The sequence below is a fragment of the Poecilia mexicana genome, unplaced genomic scaffold, assembly GCF_051168715.1.
Source record: "Poecilia mexicana isolate PSO_F unplaced genomic scaffold, ASM5116871v1 scaffold_20, whole genome shotgun sequence".
NCBI classification, from domain to species: Eukaryota; Metazoa; Chordata; class Actinopteri; order Cyprinodontiformes; family Poeciliidae; genus Poecilia; species Poecilia mexicana.
Genome location: NW_028263389.1, coordinates 15,322,907 through 15,345,045, shown reverse-complemented (window position 1 = coordinate 15,345,045; position 22,139 = coordinate 15,322,907). Strand labels below are relative to the sequence as shown.

The following is a 22,139-nucleotide window of genomic DNA, read 5'->3' as shown; positions in this document are numbered from 1 at the left end:
GGGTGGGATTATAATCCGCAGGTGACTGGAGAGTGAACCATTGCAAGAGACTAGTTAATTTGAGTGCAAAAATGTTGCAAAAAATAACCAATTTGACTGTGAGGGACGTGAGATTTCCTACGTCTTTGGAGCAGCACGGCTCAGATGCGATGGTGAGACGTTCATGCACAAACATCGAGCAGATTGAGTTCAGATTCAGTTAAAGACCAGGCCTTTGTGCGCTGTCTCCTGTCCACGCTGCAGCACACGGACCCGGATTACTCGGCCGCTTACGTGGTTCTGGACACGGACAGTGGGCTGAAAGGTTTCGGGCTCACCTTCACTTTAGGGAAAGGGACTGAGATCGGTAAGAGTTGAAGCAGTTCTGGAGACTGTCACTGCGTGTTGTGTTTCACGTGACCAGAAGTTTAACTTGGTGCTGCATTCAAGTGCTTTTAAGAAGCTCGGATTTTTAATCTTCTTTGGATTTGAGCAAGATTGACCGCTCGTGCTGATTGGTGAACAGAGGCCATAGAGAAAACGACACATTTTAGGCACAATGTAAACGTACATAGATAATATGTAAAGGTAATACTGAAAGAACAAGAATAATATATAACATATAAGATACAAATAAGAATTTTCACAAGTCTGACCGAAATATTTTTATATAACATCTTTTTATTTGTGACATTTAAACTGAAATATGTGCACCCATTCTGAAATAATATAGGAAACGTATAAAAGAAATATTTTGGCAATTAAAGTTGACAATTTTTTGAAAGCTTTAAATGAGCCTTTTCATTGAAATAAAATAATTTCATTTTAGAAAAAAAAAAAAAAAAAAAAAAAAAAAAACCCTGATATTTAATTTGAGTATTCAGAGAAGAAAAATCCCAAATATGTTGAAACAACTGGTTTAGTAACCTTAACAATTCCTTTAAAATAAGTTAGGGAAACTTTATAAAATTTCTCACAAGTTAGTTTTTGTTTGTGTCTTCAATCTAGAAATCCACAATTGTCTCTGTCTTTGTGAGACAAAGAGCTTGTGAACCCAGAATTATCTGTGGCAGATTTGGAGTCAATGTATTGTTTTCAGCTGCAGTTTGTTTCCGACTGAAAGTTTCGCTGTGGTCCAGGTAGAATTTTGGTTTGAATCAGAACGAGAATGTATCAGATAGGACAATGATTAGGATAATGGCTGAGGCCATCCAACCTCAAATACCTGGAGGTCATCACCAAGTAATATATAACACATGGAAAACTTCAAATTTGATTATTGTTATTCAGTACTATTTGTAGCTGGTTATTAAGAATAGTTTAAATAATTCTTTAATTTAATTAAAAACCTATTTTACTAACAGGTTCTGGATAGGTGTGTTTCTAACATTGCTGCAAGAAAGCTTTTCTGTTCTCCTGTCAAAACCAACAGTGCCACCTTGTGGTCAGTCCGTGCATTTTTTTAGACCTCTGTTGGATTAAATATTCAAATGTACTTTGCGGAATGTAGGAGCCTTTATGCACACATTAATGCATTCTATTGCAGTGTTTTACCATTTGAACTCCTGCAGTGGTGCGTGCCGTTCAGGCTCTAGCAGGACTGGTTGTTGGGAAATCTTTGCAAGACATTGTGAGCAACTTTCGAGACTTTTACCGGCTGCTGACGAGTGACGGCCAAATGAGATGGGTAAGTTGGGATGGATCTGAAACACACAAAGGCTTTTAGATTTTGAATGTGGTTGCTGTGTGAAATTCGCTTTCAGATTTCATAGAGGATTAATGCTGCAACCAAGGAGATTTTGGTGCAGCTTTATCATGAAACAGTTTACTTATTTCTCAGTTTATTGACTCCAGTCAAAAAGCAAAACTTTCTGTTCATAATTATGTTCAATATAATAAAGCACAAATCTTTTGGTTATACAGACTTTTTTTCCTTTTCATACTTTAAAGAAAAGATCTAATAATAAATGCAGCTAATGTTATGCTTGTATTTATTTTTATCATTTTTTGAATCTTTTTATTCTGGACAAAATTGAAGAAACAAACAAATACAACAGAGCTGGAACTCCTGAATTCAGGTTTTTCTTTATTCACATCTGTTGTAGAACCTAAACAACACCCTATTAGAGATCAAATATAAAGTATTGCTTTCATTAAAGCATCTGCAATACCTTATCTTGGCTGGCGTAGCTGGGTCCAGAGAAAGGAGTGATCCACTTGGCCACCGCTGCCGTTCTCAATGCTGTTTGGGACCTGTGGGCTCGGCTGGAGGGCAAGGTGGGACCTTCATATCAGGCTCTCATGATAACATTCACAGTTTGTCAGCGAGGCTCGAGATTCACAACCTACTGTCGCTATTTCCCTGTAGCCTCTGTGGAAGCTGCTGGTCGACATGGTGAGTGTGAGATAAATCAGATTTGTGTCCAGGATGCGATCACCGGGGACAGATATGTTGTCGTGTGTCGATTCAGGATCCGAAGCAGGTCGTCTCCTGCATTGACTTCAGATACATCACCGATGTCCTGACAGAGGAGGAAGCTCTTGGTGAGACACGTTAGAGGACTACTTGGCCTTTCGGTCAGGGCTTTTCGTCCACTCGTATACATGAATCTGCATTGATTTGGGGGTTTTAAAGACAAAATACAATATTTGGATTCACAAGTTTGAATTTGCTCTAGACTGTCTCTTATTCAAACAGGTTCAAAATTATACATAAAAGCTAAAGAATATAAACATATGTCCCTTAATATCTGGCTAAATGTCCCATAGAAAGCTGCAGAGAGACTTCTTTACCACAAAGAAGCCTCCAGTGCAATCCTGTTGGATGTTTGACTACATTACTAAATTTATATATATTTTTTATTGATTGGTTCCCCTGTTCAGACCTTGCCTTAAAACCTATGCCACATATCTTCAGTGTAGTTAGGGTTTGAACTTTCCAGAATAGTAATGTTAACCTGCTTTATCTGCTCAAAAGTCCATTTTTGATGTCTGTTTGGCACAATGTCTTGCTGGAGCACCTAACTGTGTTCAATTTCCAACCAGTTAGCTGCAGATTTGGGGTGAAATTGAATAAACTGTCCTTGATTTTCATTATTTTACTCACTTGCTGCAATTCCACTTGGAGGTCTGGCAGAAAGACAACAAAGCGTGCACCTTGGTGGTTGCTGGATTTCTTTCCCTCTCAGGGTGATCGTTTGGGTCAGACGGTTGCTGATGTCAGCACATCGTCAACTGCATGGTCCTGTAGGACTGCGGTCCTAAACATGCATCAAAATTAAAGTAGAGATGGACAAATCAGATAAAATGAATTCCCTTGACTTCCAAAAAGCCTCCTGTGTTCATCACTTTAAATTAACACTTGTGCAGCCCTCTTGTTCTTTTTTAAGTTGTTGTTTTATGCTGTAAAATTAGTCCAACCTAAAAAAAATGGTTCAAATGTGTCATTATATCTGTTAATGAGATGCGGTAAACTCTTCATTGTTTTTCTTAATGTGACTAGTCGCCTTTATTTGCTCCCTTCTGCTTTTTCAGGCATACTTGTGAATGCAAAAGAGGGAAAGCAGCAGAGAGGTGAGCAAACAGAAGAGCCATTCATTTCACCCCTAAATTGGATTTCGCTTGAAAAACCTCTTTTGGCTCTAAGTCGAGCACTTTTTGTTAACTTAAATATCCTCGCTGAGGTCTGTTGTGGGTAATACTCTTTAACTGCAATGACTTTTCTCACCTGCCAGAGGACCTTATGATGAGCCAGGGTTATCCTGCCTATACCACCTCCTGTGCGTGGCTGGGATACTCAGACCACCAGCTCAAACAGGTGGACTCCACAACAACCTGCTGCGTCTCCACACATTGGAGTGTCTCGTTTATTTTTGTTTTAATAATGTTGTTTCTCCAGCTTTGCGCGGATGCTCTTCAAAACGGTTGGACCCGCTTTAAGGTGAAAGTTGGCGCTGACCTAGAGGACGACATCCGGAGGTGTCGTCTCATCAGGCAGATGATTGGGCCTAGTAACACATTGGTAAGTTTTTGGGGTTTTTTTCCCCACTTTTAACCATGCAGTGAAGTGTTTTTGTTGAATTACGAAATATGTTCGTGTTAGATGATTGATGCCAACCAGAGATGGGACGTAGCCGAGGCCATCAGCTGGGTGACCAGACTGGCGGAGGTCAAACCTCTGTGGATCGAGGAGCCCACTTCTCCGGATGACATCCTGGGTCATGCTGCTATTTCTAAGGTGAGAGAAATGTTCATAAATATGTATTTAACAGCACGTTGAACCAGATAGTGGTTTTCTGTGTATTGTTTTTAGTTGTAGTTTGTTTCTCTAAGCTTACTTCATAACTTTTTTGTTGTTATTTTTACAAGAGTTTTTAACTTGCTTGTGGATTAGTTATATCTAGAATGCTTTGAAATGCAAAATCAGTGTAGGCCACGTACTTCTAGATAGGTTTAAAATTTTTTAGCTAGTTTAAGGACTGCACATTTCGACATATCACTAAACCTTGATAAATTATATTAAAGATCGTTTAAAAAATGAATAAATATGAACAAATGTGATATGAATTAATAATTTTATTAAATGTAAGAATTTACAAAAAACATTATGAAAACCTAGGTCAGAACTTTAACATGATTTTTTTTTTTTTCGTCTTTGATCATAAATGAATAATCTCTTTTCTCAGGCTTTGGCTCCTCTTGGGATTGGAGTGGCTTCAGGCGAGCAGGTTGGAGTTCAAGCGTTTTCTACGCACTTAAAATAAGGCTAAACAACTAGATTTGTTCCTCAGTAACGATTTTGGTTTTTATTCTGCAGTGTCACAACAGGGTGATGTTCAAGCAGTTCCTGCAGGCTTCGGCGCTGCAGTTTGTTCAAATAGACAGCTGCCGGTTGGGCAGCGTCAATGAAAACCTGGCTGTGCTGCTGATGGCCCACAAGTTCAAAGGTAAAAAGCAGGACAACTTGTCTTCAGTCACGCATCATTCAGAGACCCATGCTCTGGAATAATGTAGTCAGCTTATTTGTATGGCCTCACTTCACAATAAACCGTTTCAGGGTACTTTACAACACAAACCCACCCAACAAACTCGTTAGTAACTCGCATACAGTGAAATTATTTTCACTGCAGCCCAGTTATATTTGGATTAAAACACACACAATCCAGTTCAGTTAGAATTCATATACAATGCAGTCAAGTTCAGTCGACTCATTCAGTTCCAATTAGCAAATCTCAAGTAGCAATTTGACGAGGCTCATTTGTCAGATTAAAAGATTGAAAGTCATTTTTGCACATTGACAGGTATTAAACATGCTCTTAATGCCTTTTTCAAAAGGCTACATTTCTGCAGAAGCATATTACAGTCAAAGACACTAATCATTCTTGTTTTGTACAAACTGATAATTATGCTGTATAAACATGACCATTGCGTCCAGATAGTTTCCTTTCGGTGCTGAATAATGTTGCAATGTCACTGAATATCAAAGTTGAGACTATCAATTGTCTGTTTCATCACGTATCAAGTACAAAGTGTAAACATTAAACCCTGCTCCAGTGTCTTTATATCAGTGGATCCATCATGTTTTTAAATAACATTGTGTAACCGTTTGTTTTTTCAGTGCCTGTGTGTCCTCATGCTGGAGGAGTCGGTCTGTGTGAACTGGTTCAGCACCTCATCCTGTTTGATTACATCTGCGTGTCGGCGGATCTCAGCGGCCGGTGAGAGGCGTTTTAATTACCGACTGCCACGCATGCCGGTACCGTCTGAACAACCCTTCGGTGCCTTTGCAGAATGTGTGAATATGTCGACCATCTCCACGAACACTTCACCAGTCCTGCGGTGATACAAAACGCCCACTACCTGACCCCGAAGGTAAAGAAATCCCAACAACACTCGTCGTTTAATATTTGACCGAAAGACGATAGGGTTTTAAGTGATGGACCAAGACAAAGATCTGCAAATTTGAAAATTGGAAAGAAAAAATGTGGCAAGGTTTACAAAACATTTTACAAGTAAAAAAACTGCCATATAATTGTAGTTGGCCCCCTTTAGTCTAAAAACAATGCAACCAAATGCCTTCTCAGTTCACCTCACAGCATATAGTAAATCTAAATCTAATTAATCTGTCCAGTCGGACTGAACTGGAGCCATTTTGCTAAGAATGGTTAAACATTTCTGTCAGGCAGTGGCACGGCCAGACCTGCAGCAAAAGGTGGTTCTACAAAGCACCGACTCAGGGTGGCTGAACACCAAGACGCAACTCTTTCATTGTTTTCTGGTCTCGTCCATCACTCAAAATAGATTTAGGCTGGTAGCTGTAAATTGACAAATGTGTGGAAAGGTTTAGAGGCGTGAATAATACTTTTACAAGGCACTGAATCTGTGTGGTGCTTGTTGGTTTTAGGATCCCGGCTATTCCTGTGAGATGTTGGAGTCATCAGTGAAGAGACATGAGTACCCGGAAGGAGACGTTTGGAAACTACAACTCAACAAATAAGGACTTTATTGTCAACATTTCACTATTAAATACTCACTTTAAAATCATTTACCTCAAATCAGCAGAGCGTTGTCAAACGCAAAGAATTTGGAGGGTTCTTGTGATTCGTTTGTTTCGAATCAGGTTGATCATAAAGTTTTTTTTTGTTTTTTTTACAGAATTAGATAATTTATCAGTTATAATACAGGAAAGAAAAAAAGATAGTCAAGACCAACAAACAGTAGAAAACATCTTCTGGAGCAAAAGAACAATTTTCCCCCTAAATTAGGCAAAACATAGCCTTGTGGGAACCACAGTCTTAAGTTTAAAAGGCACACACGGCCAATTTCAGGTCTCACACGGCCATCTGCATCTTTATGGTGGGGTGTGGGTTGTAGCCGCAGATCTCAAAGTCCTCTGCCTGGAAGTCATTAATGCTTTCCACTTGCCTCTTGATTTTTAGTGTTGGAAAAGGGCGAATCTCCCTCTGGAGCTGCACATTTGAAGAGATCGCATGAAAAAGAAATCAAACGCAGCAAAAGAAATGTTTGAGCTGAACCGATCGACCTAACCCACCTGCACTTTCAGAGGTTCGATGTGATTGAGGTAGACGTGAGCGTCTCCCAGAGTGTGGACAAAGTCACCGGGCTGCGAGAGACGAGATGGCGAGATGAGACGTTGGACAACACGTCTGCAGATTAAAACAAGAATCGAGAGGCTTGCGCGGCGCTCGCACCTTGAGTCCCGTAATGTGTGCAATCATGTAGGTGAGAAGTGCGTAGCTGGCGATGTTGAAAGGCACGCCCAGACCCATGTCGGCGGAGCGCTGGTACAGCTGACAGGACAGCTCCCCGTCGCAGACGTAGAACTGACAGAGGGCGTGGCAGGGGGGCAGCGCCATGATGGGGAGGTCTGCAGACACCGAGGATGTTCAAATCAGAAAACAAATAACAGAAGAAAAAAAAAAAAACCTGTAACCTCGACTTACCTTTGGGGTTCCAGGCGCACATGATGATCCGTCGGTCTTCCGGGTTTTTCTTGATGGTGTCGATGATGTTTTGTAGCTGGTCGACACCTTGTCCTGTGTAATCTGTTGAAAGCGCGGGGGGAATCAACACATTTAGATGAATGAAAATCAAACTGGATCCTGTAATTAAAGAAAGAACCCTTAGCAAATATACAGTAGTTCTTAAGAGGTTTACTGTAGCTTTTAAGGTTAATTCAAGGCATACAGTAATAGTAGTAGTAGGTATTTTGAAAAAAGGGATACTATATTTTCATACAGTCCATGGACTTAATTAGTTATTTTCCATTTTTGTTTCATTTAAATAAACAAGTGTGTATTGGCTGACTTATGATGGGTATCTAATATAGCAAAAACTAGAGGGTGGGCCGGCTCAGCTCTCTGCAGTGAACCATAACAGCTGCAGGTCCTGTTTCTCGTAGACCACTTAAGTGATTTGATAACAAATTAGATTAAATATATTATTAAAGTTAAGCAGTTAAAGTGAGAAAATGTATTTTCATTAAAAAAAGACCATCATATGATATGCTTTAGTGGACTTTATGGGTCAAACATTAATTAAACATCCCACTGAAGTTATTCTAATAGCTTTGCAACAGTGCAGTACCTGTGTGCATGTCCTTGTACTCTGCACCAAAGTGCCTCCATTGGAAACCATACACAGGTCCCAGATCCCCCTCCTCCCTCTCTGTGAAGCCCAGGTTGTCCAGGAAGTCACGGGACCCGTTGGCATCCCAGATCTTCACTCCTTTCTCTGACAGCTCCTTGGCATTTGTTGATCCCTGCGTCGTACAAAACAAATGCAACAGCCTCGTTAGCCCTGGTGAAACATTGAAAAATGAAGAATCAAGAGGGGGTTTCCCCATCATCGTCACCTTAATAAACCACAACAACTCCTCCAGGATGCCTTTCCAGAAAACTCTCTTAGTTGTCAATAATGGGAACTGGTCTGCAAAGAAAACAAAAGTGAAACAGATTAACTGCTAATAATGCTCAAATATGCATGCTTTTTATATCGCAATTCTAAATTCATACCTCTGATTGACCTAAGGGAGCTCTAGTGTTTTGAAAAAATAAATCTTCACACACCTTTGACTTTTTCTGACTTTATTCCATCATAAACAAAATATTGTGTGGTGTTTTTTTTTCAACCCTAGCCAGCCTAGCCAAAGTGCAGGTCTGGTCTTTGACTAGGCCACATTAAAAGCCACATTTAGGTAGGGCACAGCTCTGTCATTCCAAGTCTGTAACAGCCTCGCCTTGGTTATCTTCTCATGAACTCTAATTTTCTCACCTTTTTGGAAAACTAAACTAAAGCCGCCAATGTCCTAATCCCTTTTTGTTCTAAATCTTAGATCTTAGTAACTCAAAATATTGTCTCTTACCATCTCTGCACCTGTACTGCATTTTCATTCATCCATTCCTTACACGACTGTGTTTGGACACACACATATAGGCTAAAGCTGGTCTGTACCTCGTAGGTTGTATCGGACTTGAGCTCCGAACAAAGACAGGACTCCTGTCCCGGTTCGGTCTCCCTTCCTGCAGCCGTGCTCCATGATGTGCTCCGCCAGACTCAAATATCCGCGTTCATCACACAGAAAGCCGAACTTCTTCTCCTCTTTCTCCACTGCAGGCTTCTCGTCCGTCCGAGAGGCGGCATCTCTCCGCACCTCCTCGGTGTGTATTTCAGAGGTTGCAGGCATTTTAACAGATAAAAGTTGAGGTTGCTTCGGTTAACGGAGCAGAGTCCGAGCCTCTTGAGTTAATCAAGACAGTCACGAACCCGCGTGTTTGCTTGTATTCCCCGGGCAAAATTTCCCGGGCAATACCGGGCTTCCTATTGGCCCGACAACAGGAAGCCCTGTAGAAGGGGAGGAGCCACGGGGGGGAAGGTGGGGCTCCCTCCCCTGAGACTTTACCTGTTTTGGCCGAATGAGAAAAGGCAATTTCCGTTACCTCCCACATCTCTCCCGCCACCCATGACCTTTATGCAAAAATAAATAAAGAAAGAAAGAAAGAAAGAAAGAAAGAAAGAAAGAAAGAAAGAAAGAAAGAAAGAAAGAAAGAAAGAAAGAAAGAAAATCCTCACTGGAGAAAACAAACTTTTGCTATGTTTTAGTATTTTTTTGCCCAAATAAAATATTACAAATATATTATTGCAGAATAACATTTCACATATAGTTAACAGGTTATCTACACTGCATTAGCGTGGCACTGTAAAAACAAATAAAAAACAGAAGTTGCATGATGCTTATTGTGTAAAATGGTGGCACCCCAGTTCTGGAATGCTACTAATCACTATGCTCCATACAACCCCAATACGGATAGATTTTTTTTATTATTATTTTTTTTAACTTGCATAAAAGTTGATGACTCAAGGTGTGATTCTTCTATTTCTTTATTTTCCTCATGTCATTGCTGAGGATCATGCTGATGAAAAGTTTGGCCCGTTAAGAAGGAATAATAATCAGTGCATCAGATAGTATACTGTAAAGCACATATGTCAGAGTCAAGGCCCGCGGGCCACATCCGGCCCGCGAGAAGGTTTTTTACGGCCCCTGGGATGATCTTGATTTATTATTAGAACCGGCCCGCAGACCGCAGCAAGCCGGCACCCCGTCTGAAAAAAAATATCTTCCTTATTTGAACTGTAAGTAGTTCTTTAAATGTTCTGTGAGATGATGTACTTACCCATGTATCCATAACAACCGGAACTTTCAATATCCACCAAGTTATTGCCGAAATATACCGTCTATTAAACGAGTGCCCCCCGGATTAATTACACTCTCTGCAGCTGCAGCTGCGAAGTTACCGTATTAACCCGATACTTGCTGGAAAGTGCAACGTCTCCCCTTTCAGAAACCGTTGGAATTTTTCCACTTAGCGCTACGTGTGGCGGAATTACGGTACTGCAAATTTAGATGTGTCGCCGGCGACACATCTAAATGCCTTGACTCTGACATATGTGGATTAATAGATTTTTGCACTTTATTTTATTGTATTTCAATCCAATTATATTTTAAAAATATTTCAGTTGTGTCTGTTGAAAATTAAAGATTACTGACAGAGCCATAAGAAAATATTGCTTTATTTATCTGATCATATTGGAATATATTTGTTAGGTTTTCAGTAGGTTCAATTAGGTTCACTAGACTATATGCGTCATTTAAAAACTTTTCAATGAACATTCGATCAGTCCGGCCCTCGGCTTGTAGCTAATTTTTTTATTTGGCCCTCCGTCCATTTGACTTTGACACCCCTGCTGTAAAGCAATTCAAAATCTATCAATGAAAAGCCAAGAAGCTGAAAAGCTTTCGCAATTTGTTTTAGTGACATAAACTTCAAATTAGACAAGATGAGTGGACTGGACTGAGCATTTTTTTTCCCATCTTCAGAGGAATTTGTTCCGAAATGGGTGGTCAGTTCGTTCCTGTAAGAAAAAAATAAATAAACACATTTTTGATTTCTGTTCAATGTGACTGAGATACAAAAATCAATTTTAGCATTAAAGTATCTAAAATTCTAAGAGTTTTTATAATCGCAGTGTTTTAACTTTGATTTCAGGGTGTTCTAAGGTGACACACAGTGCATCATGGGAATTAAGAAGAACATTTACCCCTTATTTGCTGCTTATAGAGTGTCAGAGCATGGTGAGCAATATATTCCATGAAAGCAGGATCCTCTACCGTCAGATCTGCTGGGACCGATACAGTTAGAGGAGCTGAATCCAATATGGACACAACCACGCTGCTGCCATCTCTGGGGCTGTTAGTCCTCAGTTGTTGCTGCAGATTCACCTGAAGAATAATCAGAGTACACCTGCATCATCTCACTATTTAAATAAAAACAGCTTATTTAAGATTTCTGTTAATAAAGAGACTATGTATTATTAACATTTTTGAAAGTGTTTTATTGCAAAAAACATCAGATGCTGAATATTCACTCATTATAAGTGGCAAATCTCTCCAGAATTGATGTTGCGATCCAACAAGAAAGAACGAAAAGCAACACTTTGCTTTGTAAGTTGTTCTCCAGACGTACTGCGATCACCCTGAAGATGCTGCTCTGAGCCCCAGAGACATTGGCCACCCGGCTGATCCAGCCATACTCGTCCCTGGTGTCCCCAAGCCACCTCTGTGTGCCCGCTGCGTGTCTGCGGACGAGCTGCAGCCTGTCGTCATACTGGAGACGAGAGACGTTCAGCAGGGTATGCATCTCTTCCATCTCAGAGTGCAGCTGCTGCAGTCGGGGACACTCTGTGAGCAGAAACATTAATGAAAGGATCAAATCGAGGTTAAAAAAAAAAAAAACTTTATTATGAAATCCTATAATGTTTAAAACATCACTGGGAACTTTTCAGTCCATCTTATTTATACCATTGCGGGCTATTCGGTCTGGGTTGCGTATGTTCTCTTGTGAAACAGGACTGAGGTCGTGCTGTTATCATTAAAACTTAACAGCGCCCACAGATGTTGTGCAAAACGATAATTGTATCGATAAAAACACAATTCAAACAATTTTATAAAAATTGTATAAAGGTTTTAGCTAACTTATTTAAGTCTTTTTTGCACCTCAGTACCCCAGCAGCATCATGGAACCTCAACTGTCCTTCGATGTTCTTATTTTTTTTATTTTTACTTTTGCGCAAATTTTTACCATTTATGTATGAACTCACTGAAATAAAAGCCTAATATAGAACCAACTCACAGGAAGCACAACGAGAAGAAGACAATTTTTGTTTTACTTTTCTCTTAAAATTTTTCTTGTTAAACATCTTGGAAAACCATTTGTCCTTTCTTTTCACTTCATGCTCTACTTTCTGTTAACCCACCACTTAAAATCTGAATATAATATGTTTATTGTAACATGATAAAATGTGTGGGGGAAAAAAAGGTCAGGGGGCAGCTGCATGTGCCTCTATGTCAGAAAGTTAACATAACTCTTTTTATCATGGTTCTTGTTCTATCTACAGTGAAAGAAAGCAGTTCAATTTTAGTTAGTTTAGTTAAATCAATTTATTAAGCAAACAAAGGGCTAGGAAACAGCACTTCATTTACCTCTTATCAGATTGTTTCCGCAGGTCTCACACAGGCTTTGGAGCTGCCAACACTCTGATGCCTGTCTGCGGAGCGTTCGGCACAGATACCCATTTGGATGCTGTCCAAAAGAAGAAAGCGATTCTGCATCTTTGGACATTAATAAGGAATTTGTCATTTTTGCTGGCATAAAACAGATAAAGACATAATGCGTCAGGACGTGTCAGATACCTCTGTTTGAGTGGTGGAAATATTCATCAGCTTCTTGAATCTCTTCGAAGACATCCTCCACCGTGGAGCTCAATTCCTCCAGCACATCTTTCCCAAACTCAAATGCTGAGTAAAAGACGCGGTCCAAACCCCAACTTCTTAAAAATCCACCATCAGATTCATCCGGCAATGCAGAGGTAGACCCCGACTGGAGCTCTGAGGTGAAGGCTTCGAGAAGGGAGGGTCCAAGCACGTGCTGGAAGCTCTTCATCAGACCGATGCTGTGGTTGTACAAGTCACTCATGTCTGACAGCAGCTGAGTGAACGCAGCATCGGCCTGTAGAAGCTCCACGTCTGTTTCGTCCTCTTTAATCTGGCTCTCAGCTGAACCAGATTTAACCTTATCTGAATTCAGCTCTGTGGCCTCAAGCTGGGAGGCCGTTTTCCTAAAAAATTCCTCAACCTGAAAACAAAGAGGGATTTTTCAGGTCAGCACCTGTTATGCGTCATCATCACTTTCTGCCAGACTTTTTCAAGCGTGAAGTCAAACCTTAAAAACAAAGGACGCGTAGCCACGGCGACATGTAGAGGTAAAGAAGGCCTTACAAGAATCCTCCAGACAAGGCCGACAATCCCCAAAGAAAGACTTAGTTAAATCTCGACACTGCCGCTCGGCCTCCTCGAGTTTCTGCTCCGTTTCCCTGGCCAGCTGCATGGCCCCCTGAAACAACCCCCAACAGACACCGCTTAATAAGCCAGAAGTTTGGCATGCAGCCAAGCCTGTTCTTCTAAAAAGAACAGAAAACATATAAATCTGTAGACGGTTCATTTATCCTACACAAGCTGTGTTCCCACATTCACGATTCTCTGACTGCTTTGTGGTTTCTCTGTGGCTCTGCTGTTTAGGAGGCAGAGAACAATAATTTGCTTTGAGAAGAAGCAAAAAGACAAGCATGACACTGCAGCGCTTTTTCTCTGTCAAAGCTTTCAAGATACAAATTGTAATTTTAATCATGAGTGTGTCAGACGTCTGTGGAGGAGGATAAGGGACACTAATAAATGAGAGGATTCCAACTTTAATCTCAGAATTATAACTTAAATCTCAGCATTATAACTTTTTTTTTTCAGAACTTTAAAACTGCAAAAGTACTGAACAGTAAGTAAGGAAAATGACCTGCACCTGGTAAAGTCCAACTTTCTATTGTAACAGTCTGGATGAACAGACAACATGCCAAAATACAGATTTCCTTTAAACGGCTGCTAAGACATGTTGTGCTTGCTCTTGTTCCCGTTTTAGACACGTTGCTGAAATAGAAAATAGATTAAATAGACTACTTTAAGTCTTCTTCTTGTAGCAATAATTTTCTCACTGCATGATGCATTCAATGATCATTAAAAATAATTGATTCTTTAGTTTCCAACCTGTTATCAGAGGCTGGTACTTTCATCCACTAAAATGCAAAACTGTTATTAAATGACAAAAAAAATAAATAAATAAATCATACCCTTTTCTTGTCTCCACTGTGCTTCACTTCCTCCATCAGGTGTTTGTGCTTCTCTTCTTCTTTCTCCATTTTTTCTTTTACTTGCTTCACTCTGAGTAGAGATTCCTTTATCTGCTCGTTCACATACTTCTCGCCGGCTGCAGACAGATCTACACAAATCAGAGAAGCAATTAAGTTGTCCTTGATTTCTCCCCCCCCCCCCCCCTTTTTCACAGTCAAATTATTTACTGTAATGGGAGACCTTACTTGTCAGGCTGTCTTCACTCAGTGAAGGAGAATTAGCAGAACACAGGAAAATTTTAGTGATGCACAGGATTTGAACTAGAAGCCTCCTCATCCTGTTTTAAAACATCCAAAAAAAAATTGTAGAATTTCACTTATTTTTTGTTGGATAAAGCAGAGGTTTCTTATGTACATTGCAAATCTGGGAACTTTTGAAGACATTTAACTCAAAATATATGTGGAAAGTGTGGATTCTTTTATATTTCAAAACTGCAGAATTTCTGAAAAGGTGGCCACAAGGTGGCGCCATTTCTCAAACCTTTCCCTCAAAACATTAAACATTTGCAACACAGTAGGAATGGTAGGAATACATGCATTAAATGCAACTTGTGTGACCAATTGTCTTACTTCATAAGTATTCTGGAAATATGCAACATTTCTGAGTGATGCAGGAAGAGAACATTCCAGACATTTAAGCTTTGATAATGTCTGTGAAGTCATTTAGACACTAACATAAAATGTCATAATGCAAAAGTTCAAATGACTTCTTTGGCTAGAAAATAAATAAAAAATTCTGTTTCTTTTGGAGAACCTGTATATTATTAGCTGCTGCTTTTAATGCTTTACTTATTTGTTAATTTAAGTTCTATGCAACACAGAGGGAGAAACAGAGTAGACCAGAGTTTTACCTTGATGAATAAACCAGACTCAGAGTGAAAGCTGCAGGTCCTCTCGGATGGGTGAGAGTGGAAGAGTCTGCCTCCTGTATTCTATTTTTGTGGAGCTACTCAGCAGCACAGATCCTCTTAATGTATTTGTGCTATGTGTGGAGCATACCCAGAGATCAACGTAATACCGGCATTAACACACATTAATGTGAGGCTCAGTTGTTTACATGTCTGTCTCTTGCACATACCTGCCTGTAACAGACTGCAGGACCTTCCTCAGGTTAAACTTTACACTCTAATCTCCAACAGGCTGACGGTAAGCCTCGACCTCCTGCAGAGACCCAGCACCTACTTCCTTTGTCTCAGACAGTGGCTAAGCTTCTACTTTAGAGGCCACCACATGTGCAGGACAAGAGGAGCGTGTTACTGGGAGACAAGGAAACAACTTATTTAATGTCCAGCATAAAACATGTCTATTGCATACTCACGTTCATCAGTTGGCTTGTATTTTTCTAACTCTCTTTAGCATGCTCCCAGATCCTGGACACTCTGGGAAAGCATCATGAGAATCTGTCTCTGACAGAGAGTTAGATCTAGACCTGGACGTTTAGTTAGATTTGTGGGCGTCTTCTTTCTCTTCTCTGAGGGATACAGATAGAGTCACAGAAACCATTTTTATGAACTAAGTTAGTGGTTGACTTTTTTGTACTGATCTTCGTACTCTTCAGTACGAAGATCGGTACTGAAGAGTGTACCAATCTTCAGATCGGTATCAGTAAGTGACAGTCCCCACATTGAAATGTTTTTCCAAATGGAATGTGTGTCCATGGAATAATTCTGAAGTCCTGCAAAGTCCTACAGAGCCTCCAGTCTTTGAACAACATCATCTGTGTGGGACCAGCTCAAGCATCAACTCTGACCCAGTGCCAGTGTGAACGATTTCAAAGACCGGGTACAACAGCTGTGGGCGGACTTGGCACAGATTTATGCAGAGTCGCTCTCTGGTTCAGTTTCTCTGATTCAAATTGCCTCTGTACTCAGGCTCAAGGGAGTCCCAGTCCATACTGGCATAAGACTTATCCATATGACCTAATAATCATTACAAGACCTTCAACATGTGTGATTTTATTTCAGTTCCACCTACTCTGATTTATAGTTTTTTTTTTGTGTGTGTCAGAAGGTGCACAAGAATTCAGATACAGATGGAGCCATGCAACCAGCCACAAAGGAAAGAAAATGCATTCTGATCTGTGCAACATTGTGCAGCCATAACATGAAAGCCACAAGCAATATATCACACACAACCTTTTCGTGCTGCATAACTGAAATTGTTGGACTCTTAACAGCTATAAAAATTTTTCTTGGAGTATGAACCGTTTTTTTTTTTTATTTAACTGGCCTGAGTTTTAAGGAATCTGGAGTTAAATACTTTAGAAATCCTATTTGAAAGGTGCTTTTCTGCTTCCTGTCATTCAAGCCTGCAGCATCAATTTCCCTCTCCTTCCACCAGCTCAGAAATGTTAGTTGACATACTTTCTCTTCATAATATCCTCTCATGTAAGCTGCATGGTGAATGTGGAATTCCTCTGCCGTTTTGGAGCCTTGTTTTAATCCGAATCCGCTGCTGAAAAGCCTTGACCCAGCAAATGAGATCCGAGACCCTTGAGTGAAAGCCAGCAGAAGGAACCTATAAGATATCTGACCCTGCATCTGCTTCTTATCATCTCAACACAATCTTTGAGCCCTAACACAAACCTGCTGCTGAAATTATAACTGACAGCGGGATAACAGTTTTGAAGCCTTTTGAAAAACAAGAAATTAGTGTATTTGTCCTTGAGAGGTTGGTCTGGAATCTGATATATGGCATACTTTGTAGTCTTTTGGAAAAGAAATAGAGAGAAATAGAATAAAGAATACAGTTCAGAAGAAATGAGAGCAAGGTTTTCTAAATCCTAAACTATAAATTAGCTAGTTTGAACTTTTGTCAACATGAATTATCATCAGTAAATATCAATACAACAGCGTGCATTCTGTATTGCTTCCTGTTTGCCCCGCAGGGATGCAGCTGGGCATTCAACCTTTGATCATCGAGCTGCATCTGTAGGCCGGACAGACTGCAGACGCAGGAAGTGTTGGAATTATCACAGCACCTGGAAGAATTAAAGGAAAGTGGTTTCTGGTGGACGCTCTATTTTATAACCTTGATGAGACAGGGATCATTTCGGTTGCTTTAGGGAGGCCATCTGTCTGTCACCGATAATGTTGTTCAATAAAATTCATTGCAGGGTTAAAAAAAAGAGAAATCATCTTTGTGTATTAAGAATAATTAAAATGTATTTATTTGTGCATGTGAATATATAACCAAAACAGTTTTGTGTGAATATGCAAAAATGTATTTATTAATTAATTAATTAATTTATTTATTTATTTATTTTTGGTTGGACTTAGGTTTTAACACTAAATAAAATCACAACATATATTTCGATAGGAATTGGGCTAAACTTTCTGTTTTACATATTTTTGCAGGTTTTTAGGTTTATAAACCCCCCCCCCCCCACACACACACACACACACCCCCACACACACACACTTTTTATTACAAATATTCCATCAATTCAACATTGACAACATTGTTATCGACAAGATACAAAGACTTTTTAAAAAAATTTATTTGCTCATTCATCTATTTAGAATAGGTATAACGGATAAGTATTATTAGGTTTCTGATCTATAAAGACATAAAGAATATTAGCAAACGTCAAAAAAAAGTTACAAAATGTGTAGGCTGCATTTATTACTTATTCTGGCTATTAACTAGTATTTGTGCCTTTTTAAACATGATGATGTAAAAACAGGAACTCGGCATAAAATGTCCTTGAAACACAGTAATGGGTACCAGGTTTTCTCCTGGGGGACATTCATGACGGCCATCCCCCCCGCCGTTAAACTCATCTCCGGATGGATTTTAGGCTGCAGTGCCGCTCGTTGGAGCCTCGTCTTCCAACAGGAGGAGACTGGACTGTAATGCAGAAGCAACAAGTCAAGTTCTAGAGAATACTGCGGAAAATACCGGAAACGGAAGAGCTGACAAAACAAAAGTTTCACAGAGGTTGGACATTTACTTTTTAAACTTACACGCAGACGGATACTTTTAACTAACTGGTGCTTTTGTCGTTGGACCCAAAAACATTAACGACACACATAACGCAAACACCGTAATTTGCATCTCTAGCAAAGTTTCCTCCAGAACTGAAGCTACTTTTTGTTACGCCCTCTAGTGGATGATCCCCAGTATGCTACACGCGGCCAGATGCGATTATTAATAATGGAAGCTGCGCATACACTTTACGAAGCGTAATTATCCATCCATGACCCACCCATTATCTTTGCTCACTTTTCCTTGTAGTGTCCATTACCTCTATCCAGCGGTCTTTGGCCGAGGGGTGGGGTTCACCTGGACAAGCCGACAATCCACATGGACAGACACTTTCCTTATTTTAGTTTTAAAATAATAAAACTATATTTATATAAATTAAACAAAAACAAAAACTACTAAACACGTTTGATTAATTCAGAATATAGACAGATGTATTAGAAATGGAATTTGATGTGTCTATATAATTGATCAATCTCATAAGAAATCTTTAGATAGCCTCTCAAAAGCAAACAGTTCAAATTTTAAAGTAAGGCTAAAAATGACAGGATATAATTCACCAATGCATTGGTTCTAAGAATGAAATACAATCTTCCTGACGTGGTCGCTAGACTGAGCTTTATTTTGAAACTAACAGCAGCAAATGAAACTCTCGTCTAGGCCTTGATTTGGTTAACTTGCTTTCAGCGCAAGCTTCTCGGCTCCTCTCCGCGCAGCGCCGAAGGATAAGATCCTCAGATCATCAGTGCAGCTTCCGGAGCTCCTCTGAACCCCAGCGAGCGGAAAATCAAGAGACGATGGAATTTTAAATGCAGAGCTGGACATGAGCTCAGGCGTATAACTTCGCAGAGTGTTAAGGCAAAGAGGAAGGTGTTGCTCTGAGCGTGAAAAAGTTAACTCCTTTGCACTGGATGCGGAGATGCGCAGAAAGTGATTGAGATCCTCATCGCTTCTACAAACCTCAACGAGCAATTGAAACGCCATGAAAGGTACGAACCGTGGAGCGAAACAGTTTCATGCTTCCTTATCTCTATAATGTATTCGTAGTTTGAGTTTTTGTTTAAGCTGAAAATACGTTTGTCAAATGATAAATGTGATGTAGCTCTGTGGTAAAAAAACAAACAAACTTGTCAAATCTCAGATGATGTTGGAGACTTGTCAACATCAGGTCAATTAGCACAATTTGAGTTAAATAGAGACACGCCTGTGGTTGAACTTTAACATATTACGTCAAATACATTCCTATTTTTTTAAATGACATCATTGGAAATTTAAAAGAAATAAGTGAAGATATCAGAAAGAGAATAGTGGAGTTGATAATCTAAGTTTGGGTCATTTTGGGTTCTATTTCACATGTTCAAACTATGCAAACTCTATTCACATAGAGAAAGAGTCAGGTTATGTGTCCAAGAAATGAGAGTGTCTCCGTATGAAATGTGGATATCAACCACCAAACCAAAGTCCACTCAGCAATGAACAATCCATTTATCTAAAAGCAAAGACCATAATTCCAGCAAACTATTCTGAGAATCTTGTGGAAGGATTAAATCCCTACAAAACAAACAAACAAACAAACAAACATCTCTTTCAGTGTTTTGGTGTTGAGTAATATAAATAATTTTGGTATTCTTAAATGATCTAAAACAGGAAAAGTTTATTTAGTCTTACTTAAAATCAGACTGAAGGGAAAATGGAGATGTGTCTGGTTTCAACTGTATAATCATGCAGAACTGGCATGTACCAACTTACTTAATGAAACATAAATAATTGGACTAACCTACTAGCAATGTTAGTGCAAGCATTAGCAAAGTAGCAAAGCTAGCTCCTGCAGGAAATTAAGAAAAAAAAAAACATTCTATGGGATTGTTCATGGTTCATTATTGATTATTAAATTCCTGATTTCCTAACTTTGGCCCAAGCCCCACTGGCTTTACCCTAAATGACTCTAGAGGTATGGCTGAAAGCCCTCCCCCCAAAAAACAATAGAGTGTTCATACACATTCATTTTGGTTTTCAAAAACCTTAAAAAGAGAAGTAGCGAGGAGAATATTTTGAGATGGACAACAGTAAATCAAGTGCAGGTGCTGGTTTCTATCTGGGAAGATCCCAAGTCCATTCGAAAACCAAACGGCGTTTCTTATCCTTATCAATATAAGTTGATGAACATGAAAAGCCGTGGCTGAAATTACTTTTTTTCAACAAACTGTGCAGTGAAATAGGATACTTTTTGCTCTTTTTTTTTAAATATGACAACACCAAGTACAAATTCTACTGTTGTAAAATTTTGGTCATTAAGTCTGTACTTGTAAAACAACCAACTAAATATCCTGTCTCCCAATTAGTCTGGTTTGCTTCAGCTAAACTTTCAGTGACTTTGTGGAAGCCTTGAGTGTCAAGGACCGCTATGCTGCACTTTTTATAGATTTGTAAAAAGTATTTAACGGCTTGTTCTTCTCAAGAGTCTGTATCGGAGTCAAAGGTTTTTGTGAATTGCATTGGGTGAAATTAATCAGATGGCTCTCCCCATTTCTAAGCTGATGACACAGTTATTTATTTACATACATATAAACTCTGTTGTCATGGAGTTTGACTGTCTAGTCTTCAAGTCGCATTCAATGTCATTACATCACATTTGTTCCACCTCAAAATGTTACTTAATGTCAATAAAACAAAGGGTTTGTTGATTTTAAGCGAAATGAAAATGATTGCTGCCTTTCCGGCTGTCATGTCAACACAAAATATCTTGTTTTTTTTTGTGTTTTGCTATATATTTAAATAGATTGAAAAAACTTCAAGACACATGCTAAACATGTGATTAACTTATTAAATAAAGTTTGAGAACTATTGCACCAGTCTCAACCAATGACAGCGGGAGACAGACAACAGCTCTCCTGCGACCCCTGCATGCATAAGCGGGTATAGGGAATTGATGAATGGAACTTTTATATCAAATTGTTAACAAATTAAACAAAAATCCAGAACAAACAGCCAAGATAAGATACAATTAGACCTCAACTCTTAGCCAATGTAAAAGACACTGATGTTAAGTGAATAGGAAGTGGATTGAATTTTATTTAGCACACAAATAGCTTTACACTAGAGCCAAATTCGCTGATTCCTACTCATAAATTCACCTTCAGTTGCCAATTTGGTATTAAAAGCATTACCCACTGGAAAACCTGTACACGGCAGAGGCAAGCTGGAATCAAACCCACAACTTTTGCCACAGAGATCCACTAGTGATTCAGTCTTTATCCGCATCTCTTCATCTGATCTCACGCCTTCTGACCTCCTACATCGATTAGTTCTCCCCTCTCACTCCTATCTTTCTCCCCACAGCTCCATCTGCCTGTCATTACCCAAAATGCTCTCCGTGTTTTCGTCCCGGTTTTCATTGTAGTGTGGCACGGTGTAATTAGAGTTTACCGTCAACAAACCAGAGAAACCACAGCTTGTGGCGTTCCTGGGACCACTGAACCCCACACATGAACACAAACACAAAGACAAGAAATCTTCCTTGCATCCCCACAAAAATTATTTAATTTGAAGATAAAAATCTAAGTATTTGGCTTCATGAACTTATCCATGTTTCTGTTTTTTATGACAACAGCATTCGATTCATTTTTTGCTGTATTTTTTTCCCCATTATGTCCCCCAGACGACTTTGGAGACGAGGAGGAAGTACAGTCTTTTGGATACAAGAGGTTCGGTGAGTGGGAACTGATTTCTGTTTTAAGTGTGTCTTAAAATTGTAGTGGAGAGAAACGAGCACACTTGGACCTCTGATTATAAAACTTTTATGGCTTTTCAAAGAAGTTGCCCTCAGGAACAGACTCTAAGTGTGTGGGCTTAACTCTTTCGGA

At 39.6% G+C, this 22,139-nt stretch overlaps 4 protein-coding genes across 5 annotated transcripts in view; 2 read left to right on the top strand and 2 right to left on the bottom strand.

Annotated features, from left to right (window-relative positions):
- On the top strand, positions 1–6,522 carry enosf1 (enolase superfamily member 1). The gene is made up of 15 exons (XM_014982935.2): positions 1–152; positions 244–346; positions 1,551–1,666; positions 2,170–2,256; positions 2,348–2,374; positions 2,451–2,523; positions 3,514–3,552; positions 3,714–3,796; positions 3,878–4,000; positions 4,082–4,216; positions 4,665–4,706; positions 4,796–4,925; positions 5,597–5,696; positions 5,769–5,850; positions 6,383–6,522. Exons 1-15 carry the CDS (start codon positions 72–74, stop codon positions 6,473–6,475), a joined length of 1,314 nt encoding a protein of 437 aa, XP_014838421.1. The 5' UTR covers positions 1–71; the 3' UTR covers positions 6,476–6,522.
- On the bottom strand, positions 6,465–9,322 carry tyms (thymidylate synthetase). Of its 2 annotated transcripts, XM_014982940.2 has the most exons (7): positions 8,953–9,317; positions 8,354–8,427; positions 8,086–8,260; positions 7,443–7,544; positions 7,191–7,366; positions 7,031–7,102; positions 6,465–6,947 (listed from the first exon to the last, which is right to left on the bottom strand). In XM_014982940.2, the coding sequence occupies exons 1-7, from the start codon at positions 9,182–9,184 to the stop codon at positions 6,810–6,812; spliced, it is 969 nt and encodes a 322-aa protein (XP_014838426.1). In that variant the 5' UTR covers positions 9,185–9,317; the 3' UTR covers positions 6,465–6,809. The 2 variants fall into 2 exon arrangements, with proteins under 2 accessions (XP_014838426.1, XP_014838424.2); XM_014982938.2 differs by having other exon boundaries at positions 8,086–8,427; positions 8,953–9,322.
- A 539-nt stretch (positions 9,323–9,861) lies between these two features.
- On the bottom strand, positions 9,862–14,620 carry LOC106915358 (clusterin-like protein 1). The gene is made up of 8 exons (XM_014982904.2): positions 14,479–14,620; positions 14,233–14,381; positions 13,278–13,448; positions 12,749–13,190; positions 12,539–12,667; positions 11,523–11,737; positions 11,098–11,278; positions 9,862–10,911 (listed from the first exon to the last, which is right to left on the bottom strand). Exons 1-8 carry the CDS (start codon positions 14,567–14,569, stop codon positions 10,901–10,903), a joined length of 1,389 nt encoding a protein of 462 aa, XP_014838390.2. The 5' UTR covers positions 14,570–14,620; the 3' UTR covers positions 9,862–10,900.
- A 4,351-nt stretch (positions 14,621–18,971) lies between these two features.
- Positions 18,972–22,139, top strand: part of LOC106915374 (collectin-12) — a 32,868-nt gene continuing 29,700 nt past the window's right edge. Inside the window, exons 1-2 of the mRNA XM_014982930.2 lie at positions 18,972–19,265; positions 21,935–21,985. Coding sequence (XP_014838416.1) covers positions 19,259–19,265; positions 21,935–21,985 — 58 coding nt within the window. The 5' untranslated portion in view covers positions 18,972–19,258. The remainder of the gene's footprint in view (positions 19,266–21,934; positions 21,986–22,139) is intronic.

Bases quoted from the DNA above. Each gene is read 5' to 3' on its own strand.
- enosf1 (XM_014982935.2), top strand. From the start codon at position 72: ATGTTGCAAAAAATAACCAATTTGACTGTGAGGGACGTGAGATTTCCT. The intron at 3,797-3,877 runs GTGGACTCCACA...TTGTTTCTCCAG, and splicing joins CAGACCACCAGCTCAAACAG to CTTTGCGCGGATGCTCTTCA. The intron at 5,697-5,768 runs GTGAGAGGCGTT...GTGCCTTTGCAG, and splicing joins TCGGCGGATCTCAGCGGCCG to AATGTGTGAATATGTCGACC.
- tyms (XM_014982938.2), bottom strand. From the start codon at position 9,184: ATGCCTGCAACCTCTGAAATACACACCGAGGAGGTGCGGAGAGATGCC. The intron at 8,428-8,952 runs GTACAGACCAGC...TTTTCTTTGCAG, and splicing joins AGTCCGATACAACCTACGAG to ACCAGTTCCCATTATTGACA. The intron at 6,948-7,030 runs GTGGGTTAGGTC...TCAAATGTGCAG, and splicing joins TCGAACCTCTGAAAGTGCAG to CTCCAGAGGGAGATTCGCCC.
- LOC106915358 (XM_014982904.2), bottom strand. From the start codon at position 14,569: ATGAGGAGGCTTCTAGTTCAAATCCTGTGCATCACTAAAATTTTCCTG. The intron at 13,449-14,232 runs GTATGATTTATT...GGGTTGTTTCAG, and splicing joins ACAGTGGAGACAAGAAAAGG to GGGGCCATGCAGCTGGCCAG. The intron at 13,191-13,277 runs GTTTGACTTCAC...CTTTGTTTTCAG, and splicing joins ACGCGTCCTTTGTTTTTAAG to GTTGAGGAATTTTTTAGGAA.